Source organism: Chiloscyllium punctatum, chromosome 36, assembly GCF_047496795.1.
Source record: "Chiloscyllium punctatum isolate Juve2018m chromosome 36, sChiPun1.3, whole genome shotgun sequence".
Taxonomy (NCBI): domain Eukaryota; kingdom Metazoa; phylum Chordata; class Chondrichthyes; order Orectolobiformes; family Hemiscylliidae; genus Chiloscyllium; species Chiloscyllium punctatum.
Genome location: NC_092774.1, coordinates 15,232,825 through 15,249,778, shown reverse-complemented (window position 1 = coordinate 15,249,778; position 16,954 = coordinate 15,232,825). Strand labels below are relative to the sequence as shown.

The 16,954-nt window shown below is 46.2% G+C and overlaps 1 protein-coding gene and 1 long non-coding RNA gene across 6 annotated transcripts in view; one reads left to right on the top strand and one right to left on the bottom strand.

Annotated features, from left to right (window-relative positions):
• LOC140460747 (uncharacterized) overlaps window positions 1-4,200 on the top strand; it is a 175,083-nt gene extending 170,883 nt beyond the window's left edge. The window contains exon 6 of the mRNA XM_072555398.1: window positions 2,891-4,200. Within this exon, the coding sequence (XP_072411499.1) occupies window positions 2,891-4,001 (1,111 nt within the window). The 3' untranslated portion in view covers window positions 4,002-4,200. The remainder of the gene's footprint in view (window positions 1-2,890) is intronic.
• Window positions 4,201-4,646: 446 nt separating this feature from the next.
• On the bottom strand, window positions 4,647-16,558 carry LOC140460798 (uncharacterized). Of its 5 annotated transcripts, none has more exons than XR_011954334.1 (4): window positions 14,822-15,381; window positions 13,515-13,643; window positions 11,225-11,381; window positions 4,647-6,822 (listed from the first exon to the last, which is right to left on the bottom strand). It is a non-coding gene; the product is annotated as an uncharacterized lncRNA (long non-coding RNA). The 5 variants fall into 5 exon arrangements; XR_011954333.1 differs by lacking the exon at window positions 4,647-6,822 and adding an exon at window positions 16,414-16,558 and having other exon boundaries at window positions 9,850-11,381; window positions 14,822-14,864; XR_011954335.1 differs by lacking the exon at window positions 11,225-11,381.
• Between the last annotated feature and the right edge of the window lie 396 nt (window positions 16,559-16,954).

The window sequence follows — 16,954 nt, the reverse complement described above, 5'->3', positions numbered from 1 at the left end:
GTCTGTTTCCATGCTTATGTCTCATGACACTCCAAAGGTTACTGCTTCCAGAGAAGCCTGTTGGACTACAACCTGGAGTTGTAATTTTAACTTTTATCCAAGTTAAGGTGGATTGGCCATGCTAAATTCCCCATAGTGCCCAGGGATGTGCAGGTTAGGGTGGAATGGCCATGCTAAATTCCCCATAGTGCCCAGGGATATGCAGGTTAGGGTGGAATGGCCGTGCTAAATTCCCCATCGTGCCCAGGGATGTGCAGGTTAGGGTGGATTGGCCATGCTAAATTCCCCATAGTGCCCCAGGGATTAGATTAGATACCCTACAGTGTGGAAACAGGCCCTTCAGCCCAACCAGACCACACCAACCCTCCGAAGAGTAACCCACCCAGACCCATCTCCCTCTGACTAATGTACCTATGGGCAATTTAGCATGGCCAATTCATCTAATCTGCACATCTTTGGACTGTAGGAGGAAACCGGAGCACCCAGTGGAAACCCATGCAGACACTGGAAGAATGTCTGTATGGAGTTTGCACAGTCACACAAGGCTGGAATTTGACATCCATCTTGGGTCAAATATTGTTTAACAAGGCTCCCGAGAAGTAATTTGGGATGGTTTATGTTAAAAGCACTACATAAATACAAGTTGGCCATGCTGTTGGCCCTCTTTAATGCACCAATGCTATTTACCTCAACTACAGAATGTTACATTCTAACCATAATCAGAGGAATAAGTTACTTCTATATTCCTCATGAGATTTATTAATGACATATTTACATCCTCCAGTTTTGGACTCCCTCATGAATAGAATCATCCCAATATCTAACCTATAAAATCACTTATTTGTTTTAAAGACCCAACCTATTCACCTACTTTTAAAAACCTGTGTCTGTGCAGGTTAGGGTGGAATGGCCGTGCTAAATTCCCCATAGTGCCCAGGGATGTGTAGGTTCGGGTGGATTGGCCGTGCTAAATTAGGCATAATGTACAGGTAAGATGCATGACTCAGGGTTAAATGTAGAGCAATGGGGATAGGGATGTGGGTGTGGGAGGGTGGGAGGGTCTGGACAACTCTTCATCCTGGGAGGGAGACAGAGATGGGAGGAGGGGAAATTGGTCACTTGTAGCAACTGGAGTGAATCCAGGGAGGGAGCAGACTCCGCAAACTCAGGTATGTGTCTTAGTTACCCGGGTGAGGAGGGACTGAAGGATAGAGATTGGGAAGGGGGGAGGGCTGGATATCTTTTCTGTTTTGATGTTTAAAATGAACCCGATTCCCGCCAGTAACTGCAACAGGTACAAGTACAGCACATGCAATATTCCTCATTGCAGCTTCAAGCCGGTTTTGCATCCTCTGTTCTTCCTCCACCCTGGCTCCAGCACATTCAGCTTCCTTCCCTCATTCCCATCCCCCCGCCCTGATGTTCCAAGCTGACCCGCAAAAGATCGGTTTATCCCTCCATTCTTTTTGTTGGTTTTGAAAACTTTCCCAATGCTCTTCTTATAAAAGTTGTGAAGTTATGTTGTAGCTGCACCAGACATTGGTTAGGCCACTTTTGGAATGTTGTGTGCAGTTCTGGTATCTCTGCTAGAGGAAGGATGTTGTGAAACTTGAAAGGATTCAGAGAATAAGGTCATTGAATATATCCAAGGCTGGTTTCATCTGATTTTTGAACAACAAAGAAGTGGATGTTTGTGGGGGAAGGCAAGAACACATCTGTCGTCTGCAAGGTGTTGGAAAGGATTCTGAGGGATAGGATTTATGACCATCTTGTGATTGTGAAGGCTGGACTTTCAGAGCATGTTTTGCCCTGACTGGAAGCAGAAGAGTTTGACTGAAGTGCGTCGGTGTTAATGCCTTGATGTCTCATTTTGCTCCCACCTTCCCGGGGTCATTAACCATTTTGTGTATGGTCCTTCCTCAAGAAGCTGCATTGCAGGTTCACCCTGAATTGACACTTTTTTTTTATGCTTCCCAAAACCAGACCTGCTCACTCTCAGCAGGATCCCAGTGTCGTGAAAGATATTCACATTCAGGTGGTATTATCCAAAATTCAGGGAGATGTCAGTCTTGATGTTTTTGCTTTTTCTGCCCCTGTAAGATCCTGAATCAGCACCTTCAGGGGAATTAGTTATATCGGAGTGAGAACAGAGAGTGGGATGGTGCTTTCAATTTTGTGGAGTAACAAAAGACCAGAATATTCCACAGAAAGTAGAATTGCTTGTTCTGAATTTTTACCCTGCCCTGGCAGTGATGACTTTTGTAATCTCTTTTTAAACAGTGTACTTGAAGATTTAAAGATAGAAGCTTCAAAATCAACGCATGAAGTCCTTACACCCGAAACATTGACTCTCCTGCTCCTCGGATGCTGCCTGACCTGCGCTTTTTCAGTGCCACACATTTTGACACTGACTCTCCAGCGTCTGCAGTCCTCACTTTGACGTCAATGTCTGACAGTCGCTCAATCCATCGGGTCAGGAAACAATTTTCAACTGAGTCTGTGAGAAGCAGCAAAGCGTTTTGGTTCCTGTTTGAGTACGTTTTCAGCATCAGTGGGACTGGATGAGAGACCCTACTGTCGCAGCGCACTGAGTGTGGGGTGTGTAGAAGCATCTACAGCCTGGAAAGAGGAATTGACGGCAGGGAGGGGCTGGAAACGTGTGTGTGCGCGCAGCTGAAGCTTCGGCCATGGAGAAACCTGAGGAATCCCGCCCCGAGGAGAAACGGTGGAAGTGTGCTGATGGCGGAAAAAGCTTCCATTTCCCGTCTGCCCCGGAGATTCATCAGCGCATCCACACAGGGGAGGGGCCGTTCTCCTGCCCCGAGTGTGGGAAGGCCTTCAGCAAATGCTCCGACCTGCTGAGGCACCAGCGCTCCCACACGGGAGAGAGGCCCTTCAACTGCCCCAAGTGCGGGAAGAGATTTAGCCGGGCCTCCCACCTGCTGAGACACCAGCTGGCCCACACGGGGGAGAGGCCGTTCTCCTGCCCTGAGTGTGGGAAGAGATTTGCCCAGGCCAACAACCTGTTGACCCACCGGAGGGTCCACACGGGGGAGAGGCCCTTCAGCTGCCCCGAGTGCGGGAAGGCCTTCAACAATTCCTCTTCTCTGCTAACCCACCAGCGGGTCCACACCGGGGAGAGGCCCTTCAGCTGCCCCGAGTGTGGGAAGGCCTTCAGCGATTCCCCCAACCTGCTGAGACACCAGCGGGTCCACACGGGGGAGAGGCCCTTCAGCTGCCCCGAGTGTGGGAAGGCCTTCAGCAATTCCTCCAACCTGCTGACCCACCAGCGGGTCCACACGGGGGAGAGGCCCTTCAGCTGCCCCGAGTGTGGGAAGGCCTTCAGCGATTCCCCCAACCTGCTGAGACACCAGCGGGTCCACACGGGGGAGAGGCCCTTCAGCTGCACCGACTGCGGGAAGGCCTTCAGCAATTCCTCCAACCTGCTGACCCACCAGCGGGTCCACACGGGGGAGAGGCCCTTCAGCTGCCCCGAGTGCGGGAAGGCCTTCAACAATTCCTCTTCTCTGCTGACCCACCAGCGGGGCCACACGGGGGAGAGGCCCTTCAGCTGCCCCGAGTGCGGGAAGGCCTTCAGCAATTCCTCCCACCTGCTGACCCACCGGCGCGTCCACACGGGGGAGAGGCCCTTCAGCTGCCCCGAGTGCGGGAAGGCCTTCAGCAATTCCTCCACCCTGCTGAGACACCAACGTGTCCACACGGGGGAGAGGCCCTTCAGCTGCCCCGAGTGTGGGAAGGCCTTCAGCAATTCCTCCACCCTGCTGAGACACCAGCGGGCCCACACGGGGGAGAGGCCATTCCCCTGCACCGACTGCGGGAAGGCCTTCAGCAATTCCTCCCACCTGCTGACCCATCGGCGGGTCCACACGGGGGAGAGGCCCTTCAGATGCCCCGAGTGCGGAAAGGACTTCACGCGCTCCTCCCACCTTCAGAGGCACCAGCGAGTTCACGTACCACCGCAGGGGGGATTGAAGGAATGATGGCTGAGTGCCATTATCGACTGGACTATTAACCCAGTTCCAGGGATCCCGGGTTTGAATCCCGCTGCGGCAGATGGCGCTATACAGGGTATGGGTTGAAATTGCTGAGTCAGGCAATAATTCCTCCAGGTTAAGGCTGTACCAAGGATCCAGTTACAAAGGGACATCTTGGTGGTGACCAATAGTAAAGAAAGTGATGGGGGATGGGTGGGGGAGAATGGGGGTGGGGGGGTGTGTGCGCTTTGACTTTGAGCTGTTTAAAAAGCAACTGCTTTTTCTCTGCCATTTTGCTGAGGGGGTTTGAAGCTGTAACAAAGTTGGGTCGCAATAAAGGTTACCTGAACTTGCTGCTGTGCTCAGACTCTTATTGAAAGCTTTGAGCTCCAAGAGTTTTTGTTTTAAAGCTGTCATTTCTTTCAGCCTCCTGCACTAAATTTCCAATGTCGCCTATCAGTTGGAGTCGTGAATGAGCAGCCAGTATCGTGAGAACTTGTCAATTTTTCAGGAATGCAGAGTGTGCCGTTTCATCGGCGTTGTAAAGTTTCCTGGAAGCATCAGGAGGTGTGGGCAGTGTTCGCGAGAAATTATGTGGAGAGGCTGATGTTGGACTGGGCTGGATAAAGTTAAAAATCACACAACACCAGGTTATAGTCCGACAGGTTTATTTGGAAGGATGAGCTTTTGGAGCGCTGCTCCTTCATCATGTAACTGTGGAGCAGGATCATAACACCCAAATTTTATAGCAAAAGATCAGTGTCATGTAACTGAAATGACATATTGAACACACCAAGATTGCTGTTCAGTCTTTCACCTTTTAGACTGAGTTTCAGGTTTCAGTTCATTAACCTGTAAATCCCAGAATTACTATTAATTCACATTCTCGAGATGACTTAAGGTTTTTTTTTAAAAAAGTGACATCTCAGCCCAGACAATGCATTAAAGGTGTGAGGTTCGAGTCTGTCATACTCCAATCTTGGATCAGACTGGTTCTATTTCCAAAGTAGGAATTTATAAAATATTACATGGATTGACTGCCTGCAGACTGTGCACTTTTTGAGCAAAGTAGAATGTGTCTGCAAACATATTTCTGCCAATACAAGTTTGCCCAAAAAGTGATGAGTTTGTGCATGAGAGTGCACGTAAGTGTCTGCGCATGTTTGGTAAAGTGAGTGCGTGATGGAGTATACGCTGAGAGAGTGTTGGGGGCGTGTATGTGTGGGTGTCTGGAGAGAAAGCGTGTGTATGAGTGAGCTATCAAAAGCGAGGGCTTGCGTTTGGCTAAAACAAGGAAGGGAAGCCAATGAACAATTTAAGGGTCCAACCCTTTGTCGTGCTGTAAAAGAGAGACAGGGTGGGGTTCAGGTACACAGTTCTTTGAAAGTTGCATCGCTGCTCGACAGGGTGGTCAAGAAGACATTAAGCATACTTGCCTTCATTGTTCACCCCACTGAGTCTCGGAGTTGGGACATCATGTTGAGGTTGTACATGATGTTGGTGAGGCCACTTGTAGAGTACGGAGTACGATTCTGGTGACCCTGTAAGAGAAGTCTTCCAATGAGAGAGGGTTCGGTAAAGATTTACCAGGATGTTGCCAAGACTAGATGGTTTGAGTTATAAGAAGAGATTTGGACTTTATTTATTGGAGCACAGGAGGTTGAGGAGTGACATTATTGAGGTTGATAAAATCATGAGGAATGGAGGGAAGGTGAATAGCGAAGGGCTCTTCCTTAGTGTAGGGGAAGTCAAGGCTCAGGGACATATATCTTTAAAGTGAGAGGAGAGAGATTTAAAAGGAACCTGAGGGACAATGTTTTGACAGAGGGTGGTTTGCATGTGGAATTTGGATGAGTATATGCATAGAAAGGTTTAGAGGGATATGGGCCAAACACAGGCAAGTGGGACTAGTTTAGTTTGGGAATCCTGGTCGGCATGGATGAATTGAACCGAAGGGTCTGTTTCTGTGCTGTCTACCTCTCTGAACCAGAAGTGATCGTATTGAAACCAGTAGAATTCTGAAAGGGGCTTGACAGGATAGATGCCGATAAAATGCTCCTTTGTTGGGATTCTATGCCTCCCCCGACAATGTGGAAGCAGACCATTCTGCCCATTTATTTTACTCTGGCCCTCCAAAGAGTTTCACCCATATTCATTCCCATCCTCCGTATTTCCCATGGACAATCCACCCTAAATTGCACATCCCTGGTCATTATGGGTAATTCGAAAGCTAGTGCTTCCAAACAAACCTGTTGGACTATAACCTGGTGTTGGGTGATGTTTAACTTTGTCCATGGGAAACACATGAGTTATGGGACTGGTAACAGTTCTTATTTTGTGATCTATTCCAAGTGAAATTTCTCCTCTGTGCAGGCACGGGTCAACAGTTTGTTTTTTGTACTTTGTGCGAGATCGGGCGAGCAGCTTTTAAATCCTTACGTTAAGCAGTTCAAGTAAACTGTCAATCAGCAATTGTATTCAGAGAGTGGTACTTCCAGCTCTGGTAATCCTGTTGCATCAACACAGAGAGGGGGAGGATGTCACATCTAAAGAGCAGACAGAAAAGTTATTTCGCTTGTTCAGTCAGTTCCTCACTCAGATGAGACTGGATACTGCTTTTAATGGATCATAATTAAATGCTACAATGGAACACCTTAAATTCGAGGAATTTTGAAAGGGCAAACGAACAGTAACTTTGAAGAGAGATGTTCTTCCATTTTTAACCTTGGGTGACCCATATGAGGCATTTTTATTGATAGCTCCATAATCGTCTTCCTGCTGGATTTTTTTCAGGGCAAACAATTTCTGGTGGGAGAAATTCTGCATCCTGGGGAGGCAGGGACATGAAAATAAAAACAGGTTGTTAAAAGCATTTGAACTATGGGCCCACGAGCTCTCGTGGGAGCGGTGCATTTGCCAAAAACATTTCTGAGGAATTCTGTCCAACTGTTGGACTGAAAGTAGTTTCCACACTGAACATTAAACAGGTATTGAGAACGTTGTGCATTATAGAGTGTGTTCCTGAGGACAGGAGGAGGATTGAACTTGCCAACGTGAACCACACTTTGCAGAGAGAGGAAATTTCTCCGGATGGAAGAGGTTGATGGAAGTCAACAATTGTCAGATTATTGCATGAAAATAACAGCTGGTATGGGGATCCCAGAAGAGGGGCGTCTGTAATGACACACAGAAACAAACCCTTCAGTCCAGGCCAACCAGATATCCTAAATTAATCTAGTGACCCATTTGCCAGCATTTGGTCCATATCCCTCCTGAATGCTTCCTATTCATGTCCCCATCCAGATGTATGTTTTTCTTCGGAGAATACTTAGGTGAGAGCCTAGATATGCTATTACTCAGCCTTTCCCCACTGAGCTTCACCTTTCCTTCGTGCTAATTGTAGCTGGAGAAGGCTGAAAGCTGAAAAGGATTTCCTGGGGGGAAAAAAACTTTTATTCCAGATTGGGCTCAGTGATGGATTTTCTAAAGCTTGGTTATTGTAGATTTCAATCAGACAAAAAAAACCTTTCGGTTGTCCTTGTCCAAGGCAGAGTAGATATTCTTTTAAGGTACAATTGAGATATCGACATTCTTTACAATGTTTTTTCCATCATTACCAGTGATTGTCCATCATTTGGTTTATTGAGCATCATCTTCTTGTGATTCACCAGAGATGATTTGAAGTGAATTCTGTAAGATGCTTTTCTATTTTATTTAACTTTACTTGGTTCTTTAAGGCAAAGATTTCCTTTTCATGTGATTGGTATTAAAATATCTCAATGTATAATAATGAAGCAGCTCATTTATTCTGAAATTATTTCAATTAGTTGGTCAATTGCCAAATAATAGCTGCACAACTGTTGTCAATATTGATACCCCGGAAAGCTATTTTGTTTAATATATTTCCTTTGTAAAGATCTTATAATAATTTGGATATGAAATAAAGTTTGCAGTGTCTTATTAAATAGTTGAAAGTAACTTTGTACTTAATTGCTCCGTTTGGGATTCAACATTGTGACTTTGATAAAAGTGATCTTTCACAATTTATGGTGAGTCTGTTAACAAACAAATGTCGCCATTTGCTCTTGAATTACCACAAATTCAATTTGAAATTCTTGAATGAGTTGAATAAGGGGTTAAAAAGTGAATATTTATTGCACTTTTTCTGAAATTCTCTGTACTGCCATTGTATTTGGTTAAGTGTATGTAACCCTCTTCATAACTTTGTATTTCTTTGATATTTCATTTGTCACTGCTACTGCCCAAATAGCCTAAAAAAAATGTTTTGGCAGTTGGTGAAGTTGTGAATTTTTAGTCTAGTAACATTATTCAATTGTGAAACAATCTGAAGATTAATTTAGGCACATACAAGAACGTCAAAGAGATTGTGATGATAGAAAGTCAACATGTAGAATTGCCAAAGAAATGTCAACTGTGGCTGCTCTTAATTTGGTACAGAATAAGTAGAGATAATGGCATTGTACACAAACTGTGTGTAGTGTGAGTTCAGAATTTTTCTCTTCCTTTTAATTCTGGCACATGCAGTGATAGCAGCACCATAATCTGTTTTATTTGTTCGTGGAATGTAAGCATCACTGGCAGAGCCAGGATTTGACTGCTAAGAACACAGATATGAATATTCGGTGAGGTTGAGTTGCAAGGTCTACTATGGCAAAACAAATGGTACTGGCTTGCACTGTACTCTGACAAGACAGAGACTTTGGGAGGAGAACAAAAATAGGAATTTCTACTTCAATATTGATGCTCCTATTTATATCTCTCAAAAGGAGAGTGTTTGGTCCTAAAAAATTAATAATGGCTCTTTTGTTGAATTATTTCCCTGCATCCGCATATATCTGGAATCGTTTTCTTTTCAAGAATTTTGCAATTACCTTTGCCATTTACTGGTTACATTACCCCTTCACGATCATTTCAAATCGTAATAACTTGCTTATTTTCTTAAAAATTAACTATCTCAAGGTCACCTCAAACCCCTTTTTCAAAGTGGCTGCACTATTTCCAATATGGTCATGCTTTGTAAATATTACCATATACCATTAATTATGTCCAAGTCTCCTTAGATTTCAATGTATCGTTTTAAATATAAAAATGCCCCGTTACTTGTAGCTCAGCCCTTTAAATGTGTTATGTGTTCTCCCCCCGCAGCTGCAGAGTGAGACAGGAGAGTTTGTTTTTTGTGAATGAACAGTTGTAGCGCGAGGTGGCTGTTACTTGGTGACGGTGAGGCTCCCCGGGCCCCGCCCATCCCCAACCCCGGCCCCGCCCACCCCCCCCCCCGGCCCCGCCCACACCTCCCCCGGCCCCGCCCACACCTCCCCCGGCCCCGCCCACACCCGTGTGGAGATCCTGGACAACCTGAACATGATGTCCCAACCCTTGCACTCAATGGTGTGAACAATGAAGGCAATGGTGCTAAATGCCTTCTTAACCACCCTGTCTACCAGTGATGCAACTTCCAAAGAACGATGTAACTGAACCCCACCCCCCCCCCCCCCCCCCCTCCACACACAAACACACAAAAACACACACACACACACACCTCTCTATTGCACAACATGAGCTGGGGCCCTATCATTCTGTGCAAGTCCTGCCCTTCCCTGTTTTAGCAGAATATAACCCCTCGCTTTGATTCATACCTTGCTCATACACATCTGCTCTCTCGAACCACACACACACACACACACTCTCTCTGACTCACACAGGCTCATACTCCATTACACTCATTGTACCAAGCAAACACTCAACACATGCACACACATGCTCTCTCATGCATGCATGTGCACATACACAACTCAATGGGGTGAATGTGTATTGGCAGAATTGTATTTGCATATATATTCAACTTTGTGCACTTTTTGAGCAATCTGCAGAAAATCAATCCATGTAATGTTTTATATAAATTCCTACTTTGGAAATAGAACTGGTCTGATTGAAGATTGGGATACAGATTCAATGTTCACACCTTTAATGCAACATCTGAACCCAGATGTCACCTATTTTAGAAGACCTTATGTCACCTTGAGAATGTGAATTAAAAAAAGCTCTGGGATTAAGTATTAATGTACCAAAACCCGCAACTGCCTCACTCAGCAATTTCAGCCCATACCCTATCTCCAAGTAAGTGTCTCCCTGCCCATCTGCCAGGAGGTGGGGGTTGGGGCATCTGTGTAGAGTCAACCACACTGATGTGGGTCTGGAGTCACACATAGGCCAGACTGGGATGACTGAGTGAATCTATTCACAAAATGGCAGTTTCCTTCCCTAAAAAAAGGGACGTGAGTGAATCAGATGGGGGTTTTCTCACCCCCCCCCCCAACCAAACAATGGTTTCACCGTTAGATTCTGAACTCCAGATTTCTGACCAAATTCCAATTCCACCATCTGCCACAGCCGGATTCAAATCCGGGATCCCTGGAACTTGGGTGATAGTCCAGTCGATATTGGTACTCGGCCGTCGCTCCTACAATCCCCATGCGATAGCTCATGAACTTGCTGGTGGCTCTGCAGGTGGAGGGAGTGGGTGAAGGTCTTGCCGCACTTGGGGGCAGGGGAATGGTCCCTCCCCCGTGTGGACCCACCAGTGCCTCAACAGGTTGGGCGAATTGTTGAAGGCCTTCCCGCACTCAGGGCAGCTGAAAGGCCTCTCCCCCGTGTGGACCCGCTGGTGCCTCAACAGGGACGGTGAACTGTTGAAGGCCTTCCCCCACTCGGGGCAGGGGTATGGTCCCTCCCCCGTGTGGACCCGCCGGTGCCTCAACAGGGAAGAAGAATCGCTGAAGGCCTTCCTACATTTGGGGCAGCTGAACGGCCTCTCCCCCGTGTGGATCTGCTGGTGGGTCAGCAGGGCAGAGGCCTGGGTAAAGCCTTTTCTGCACTTGGGGCAACTGAAGGGTCTTTCCCCCCCCCCCAGTGTGGCTACGCTGATGAGTCTCCAGGGCAGATGGGACATGAAAGCCTTTCCCACAGTTGGCACACTTCCACGGTTTCTCCAAAGAGTGGCATTCCTCTGGTTTCTCCATGGCCAAAACTTCAGTGACATACAAACGTGTGTACAGGCCCTCTCTGCCGTGAATTCCTCTTTCCAGGCCGTATAGTTGTTACACGCTCCACACACACACACTGCACTGCAATGGTAGGGTCTCTCATCCAGTCCCAGTGATACTGAAAGTATACTTAAATGGGACCCAAAAACCTTTGCTCCTTCTCACAGAATCATAGTTGAAAATTGTTGCGGTCCTGATGGATTGAGAGACTGTCAGACATTGATGTCAAAGTGAGAACTGCAGATGCTGGAGAGTCAATGTTTCCGGTATAAGGCCTTCATCTGTTGGTTTCGAAGCTTCCTCCTTCAGATCTTCAAATATTCTGCAAAAACAGATTACAAAAGTCCTCACTGTCAGCGCAGGGTAGAAATTCTGAACAAGCAATTCGACTTTCTGCAGAATATGCTTTTCTTTTGTTATTCCACAAAATTAAAAGCACCATCCCACTCTCTCTCCCCCTCTGTTCTCAATCCGCTCTAACTAATCCTCCTGCATGTTCTGATTCAGGATTGTACAGAAGCAGAAGAGCATTTTGGATAACTCTGCCTGAAAGTTAATATCACAGAATCATAGCTGAAAATCGTTACAGTCCCAATGAATTGAGTGACCGTCAGGCAGTGACCACTACAGACATTGGAGAGTCAGTGCTGAAAAGTGTAGCGCTGGAAAAGCACAGGAGGTCAGGCAGCATCCGAGGTGCAGAAGAGTCAACGTTTTGGGCGTAGGCCTTTCATCTGTTGATTTTGAAACTTCAGTCTTCAGATCTTCAAGCACTCTTAAAAAGAGATCACGAAAGTCCTCACTGTCAGTGCAGGGTAGAAATTCAGAACAAGCGATTCAGCGGAATGTTCTTTTGTTATTCCATGAAATTGAAAGCACCACTCCGCTCTCACTCATTCTCCTGAAGGTGTTGATTCAGGATCTTATAGGGACAGAAAAGCAAAAATATCACTACTCTGAATTTTGAATACCTCCATCTGAAAGTTAATATCTTTCACAGCATTCGGATACTGCCGAGAGAGTGAGCAGGTCAGATTTTGGGAAACAAAATAAACTGTCATTTCAGGGGTGAGCCTGAAATGCAGCTTCTTGAGGAACAACTTTAGCATGAAATGGTTAACGTACATGGGAAGTTGGGGGAAAGGCACCATCAAGACATTACTTCCCTGGGCACGATGGGTAACTTATCACGGTCAATCCATTCTCACCTGGACAAAGTTGAACAAGCCTGGTTGTTAAGTCTTTCATCGTTTAGTACAGGTTTCAGGTATCAATAATATGTAAATCCCAGAACTCGGTGTCAGCCATCTTCTCAACATAAATTAAGGTTTTATAACAAAAAGTGACATCTCAGCTCAGAAAATGCATTAAAGGATTGAGGCCAGAGTCTGTCTGTATCCCAATCTTGAGTCAAACTGGTTCCACTTCCAAAGTGGAATTTACAAAATATGACGTGTACCGACTGCTTACAGATTTTGCGCAAAAATGCACAATAAAAGGTATCTGCAAACACGATTCTGCAAATACACATTCAACCCCTATTGGACATGTGTGCGCATGCGTGCGTGAGGGAGAGAAAATGTCTGTATCGGTGCTGTATATCTCTACGTCTATTTGATAACAGATGCTTCACTTCTGTTGGTGTAAATATTGTTGTAAATCATAGCTGGGTGCAAATGGTTAGATGTAAGGGAGAGATAATTCATCAAGTAGAGCAGTATAAAAATCCTGGGAGACCCCTATTTCTGGTTTGCTTCCTAATGAACAAACATTAAGCCTGAGCACCGATATGTTTTTAATTTTGTTTCATTTTTCTTGTTTGATTCCATGCTATGATTACGGTCTGTGCCTGGTCGGTTGACAGGCTGGGGGATTGTGGGTTGGGGCTTGATTGACTGAATGTTTTATTGTTCCGGAAGGTGTAAAGGTGGGGTCAAAGCTTCAGCAGAAATTCAGCAGAGCTGAGAACAGACCAACATCTTACTCTGTGGGAACAGGGAGATCAGAGGACAGAGAAATCAGGAGCTGAAATCTGAGCTGACACCAGACTACCCTGTGATCAGTGCTTTGATTAGCAGTGCCAACTCTCTGCCTTGACCTAGCTTCCCATTTGACTATCCCCTCAATATTCAGGATCCAATCCTTGTCAACCTGAAGCCATGTCTCTGTAAGGAGTCTTTGATCATAATTATTCACTTCAGTGGGTGCAGTCAATTCATTCACTTTAGTTACAATGCAGCACACAATCAGACAACATTTGATTAATCTCGTCTAATTTGTTTGCATGTGCCCCATATCCCTCCGAACCCTCCTTATTCATATCCCCATCCAGATGCTTTTTAAATGTTGTAATTGTACCAGCCGTCACCACTCCCTCTGGCAGCTCGTTCCATACATGCACCACTCTCTGTGTGAAGTTGCCCCTCAGGTCCCTTTGAAATCATTCCCCTCTCACCTCAAACATATGCCCTCGAGCTTTGGACTCCCTGACCCTGGGGAAAAGACCTTGGGTATTCACCATATCCATGCCTCTTCCAAACGTTTATCAGGTCACCCCTCAGACTCTGATGCTTCAGGTGAGGATCTAAAATTTGAATTTAGGTTATCGTCAGACTCAACAAGTATATGTAGGTTTTTACTAACCACAAAATGGCTTTTCAATTTAAAAAAATACATAAAATGGCTGAGAATAATGATTGAACTCTGTGAACTTGTCCTGCTGTTTTGCAGAATTAAGCTAAAATCCAAAGATAAAGGACAATGGAGTTTGTTTAAAATGAACACTGACACATTAATTGACCATTTGAACTAACCTTGAGCTGCTACCATGGCATGATGATTTATGTAATTAAGACCCCTTTCCCAGGAAATATCATTGGATTAACCTGCTCTAAATCATGTCACCTTATTACATTTGATTGGTCTTTTCTTGTAATTAAGGCTGTACTGTCTCTTAAAAAACCAAAACAAATAACGTGTCATTTTCAAATGTAATTGCACAACTTCGCCATGGAACACAGAAGCTTTAATCACTGTGTTGTTGGACAGAATTGGGTCAAGATGCCTTATTAAACTGATAACCTTGCTTTGTACAGACTGCATTTCATTGATTCTTTAGACCAATCGCGAACCAAAAGGCCCCTTAAGAGGGGTCTAGATCTTCACTCTGGATAGTTTGACCTGGTCAATTAACCGTAACCTGCACATTCCTGGGAACTATCGGTAATTTAGCATGGCCAATCCATTCTAAGCTGCGCATCCCTGGACACTATGTGTAATTTAGCACAGCCAATTTACACAAACCTGCACCTCCCTGGGCACTGTGAGTACTTTAGCATGATCAATCCAACCTAACCTGGACAAAGTAAAAAAAAAAATCACACACACCCAGGTTATTGTCCAACAGGTTTATTTGGAAGGACCAGCATTTGGAGTGCTGCTCCTTCATCAGGTGGTTGTGGAGAAGATCATAACGCACAGAATTTATAGAAAAACATTACGGTGTCCTGCCACTGAAATGATATATTGAACAAACCTGGATTGTTAAGCCTTTCAGCTTTCATAGTGGTCTGCAGGTATCATTAATATGTAAATCCCAGAACTTCCTGAAAGACACTTCCTTGAAATAACTTAAGGTTTTATAAGAAAAGGTGTCATCTCAGCTCAGACCATGCATTAAAGGTGTGAGACCAGAGTCTGTCTATATCCCAATCTTGAATCAGACTAGTTCTATTTCCAAAGCAGGAATTTATAAAATATTACCTGGATTGACTGCCTGCATGAACTGCCGAGTCTCACCCACGAGCTGAAATAAATGGATAGGGTTGGGCTTCATCCCACAGTGCAAAGAATTCCCATTTACCACCAAAATCCCAGATGTACTTCCTTACTCAGTTGCTCTCTCACAAATGCAAGACTTGATTACATTCTTCTGCTCCCAATAAGGGCAAAACACTGGGTGCCTCCGAGCAGAGCGCTTTAGGGAACATCTCCGGGACACCCGCACCAATCAACCACACCGCCCCGTGGCCCAACATTTCAACTCCCCCTCCCACTCTGCCGAGGTCATGGAGACCCTGGGCCTCCTTCGCTGCCGCTCCCTCACCACCAGACGCCTGGAGGAAGAACGCCTCATCTTCCGCCTCGGAACACTTCAATCCCAGGGCATCAATGTGGACTTCAACAGCTTCCTCATTTCCCCTTCCCCCACCTCACCCTAGTTCAAAATTTCCAGCTCAGCACTGTCCCCATGACTTCTCCGGACTTGTCCTACCTGCCTATCTCTTTTTCCACCGAGCCACTCCACCCTCTCCTCCCTGACCTATCACCTTCATCCCCTTCCCCACTCACCCATTGTACTCTATGCTACTTTCTCCCCACCCCCACCCCCCTCTAGCTTATCTCTCCACGCTTCAGGCTCTCTGCCTTTATTCCTAATGAAGTGCTTTTGCCCAAAACGTTGATTTCGCTGCTCCTTGGATGCTGCCTGAACTGCTGTGCCCTTCCAGCACCACTAATCCAGAATCTGGTTTCCAGCATCTGCAGTCATTGTTTTTACATCTTTGAAAGCTGCTCAGAAAGTCCAGTCTTCACAACCACACTTCTGCTTTCACAGCATGGAAGCAGACCTTACGGCCCAACTTGTCTGTGCCGACCACATATCTGAAATTAATCTAGTCCCGTTTGCCAGCACGAAACCCATACAACTCCAAACCATCCCGATGCATTTTAAATATAATCGTATCAGCCTCCACCAACTCTTCTAGCAGTTTGTTTCATATATGCACAACTGTCTCTGTGAAAAAGTTGTCCTTCACGTCCCATTTAAATCATTCCCCTCTCAGCTCAAACAAATGTCCTCTAGCTTTGGACTCCCCTACCCTGGGGAAATTTCTGATGAAGGGCTTTTGCCCGAAACGTCGATTTTCCTGCTCCTCTGATGCTGCCTGACCTGCTGTGCTTTTCCAGCACCACTCTGATCTAAACTCTGGTTTCCAGCATCTGCAGTCCTCCCTTTTGCCTAGGTCGAACCCTCTACCTGTCTCCACCTGTGCCCACTTCACCCACCAGCACACCCTTTATCTGCATCGCCCCCTACACTCATCCTCAATCCTGAAGAAGGGTTACACCCGAAACATTGACTTCTCCACCTCCTGATACTGACTGGCTTGCTGTGTTCTTCCAGCCGCCCGCCTGTGTATCTTGCCAATTGAGACACAGACCTGGAGCACCGTTTCCAGATTCTGTCCCCAGCCCGACACACTCCCTTTCCTTTTAGTTGCTGCAAGTCAACAACTGAATCCCAGAATGAAAAAAATAAATGGAAAAGATGACAAGAGAAGAGAGTGCCGTACTCCCAGAGAATGGACAGAGGGAGGAATTTGCAGTCTGGGATGAAGCTCAATGTTCACTCAGACACGAGCAGCAGCAGCAGCTTCAGAACCTCATGGTCCAACTTCCGCATTCAGACAATGGGGTGACTTTGATTGGCAGGAGGACCAATGTCCTTCCGGTGCTCCTGTGCTCCCTATTGGTCAATCAAAAGAAGGTCTCGCGTTTTATTTGCCGACAGCGATTCGCATGCGCACCAGTTTTTGCTGACACCGGCGATCATGCGTACTGCGTTGCGGACACCGGCAAACATGCGCAGTATGCTCTTTGAGGCTGCTGCTGTTATTGACAGATTTGAAGTGTCCAAATGCCAACAGGGAAAAAAGGGGGAGAGCCACAATTTTTTTTCCACCCCCCCCGCACACACACCACACCTCCCCTCCTCCTCACCCCCCCCCACACACACCACACCTCCCCTCCTCCTCACCCCCCCCCACACACCACACCTCCCCTCCTCCTCACCCCCCCCCACACACCACACCTCCCCTCCTCACCCCCCCCGCA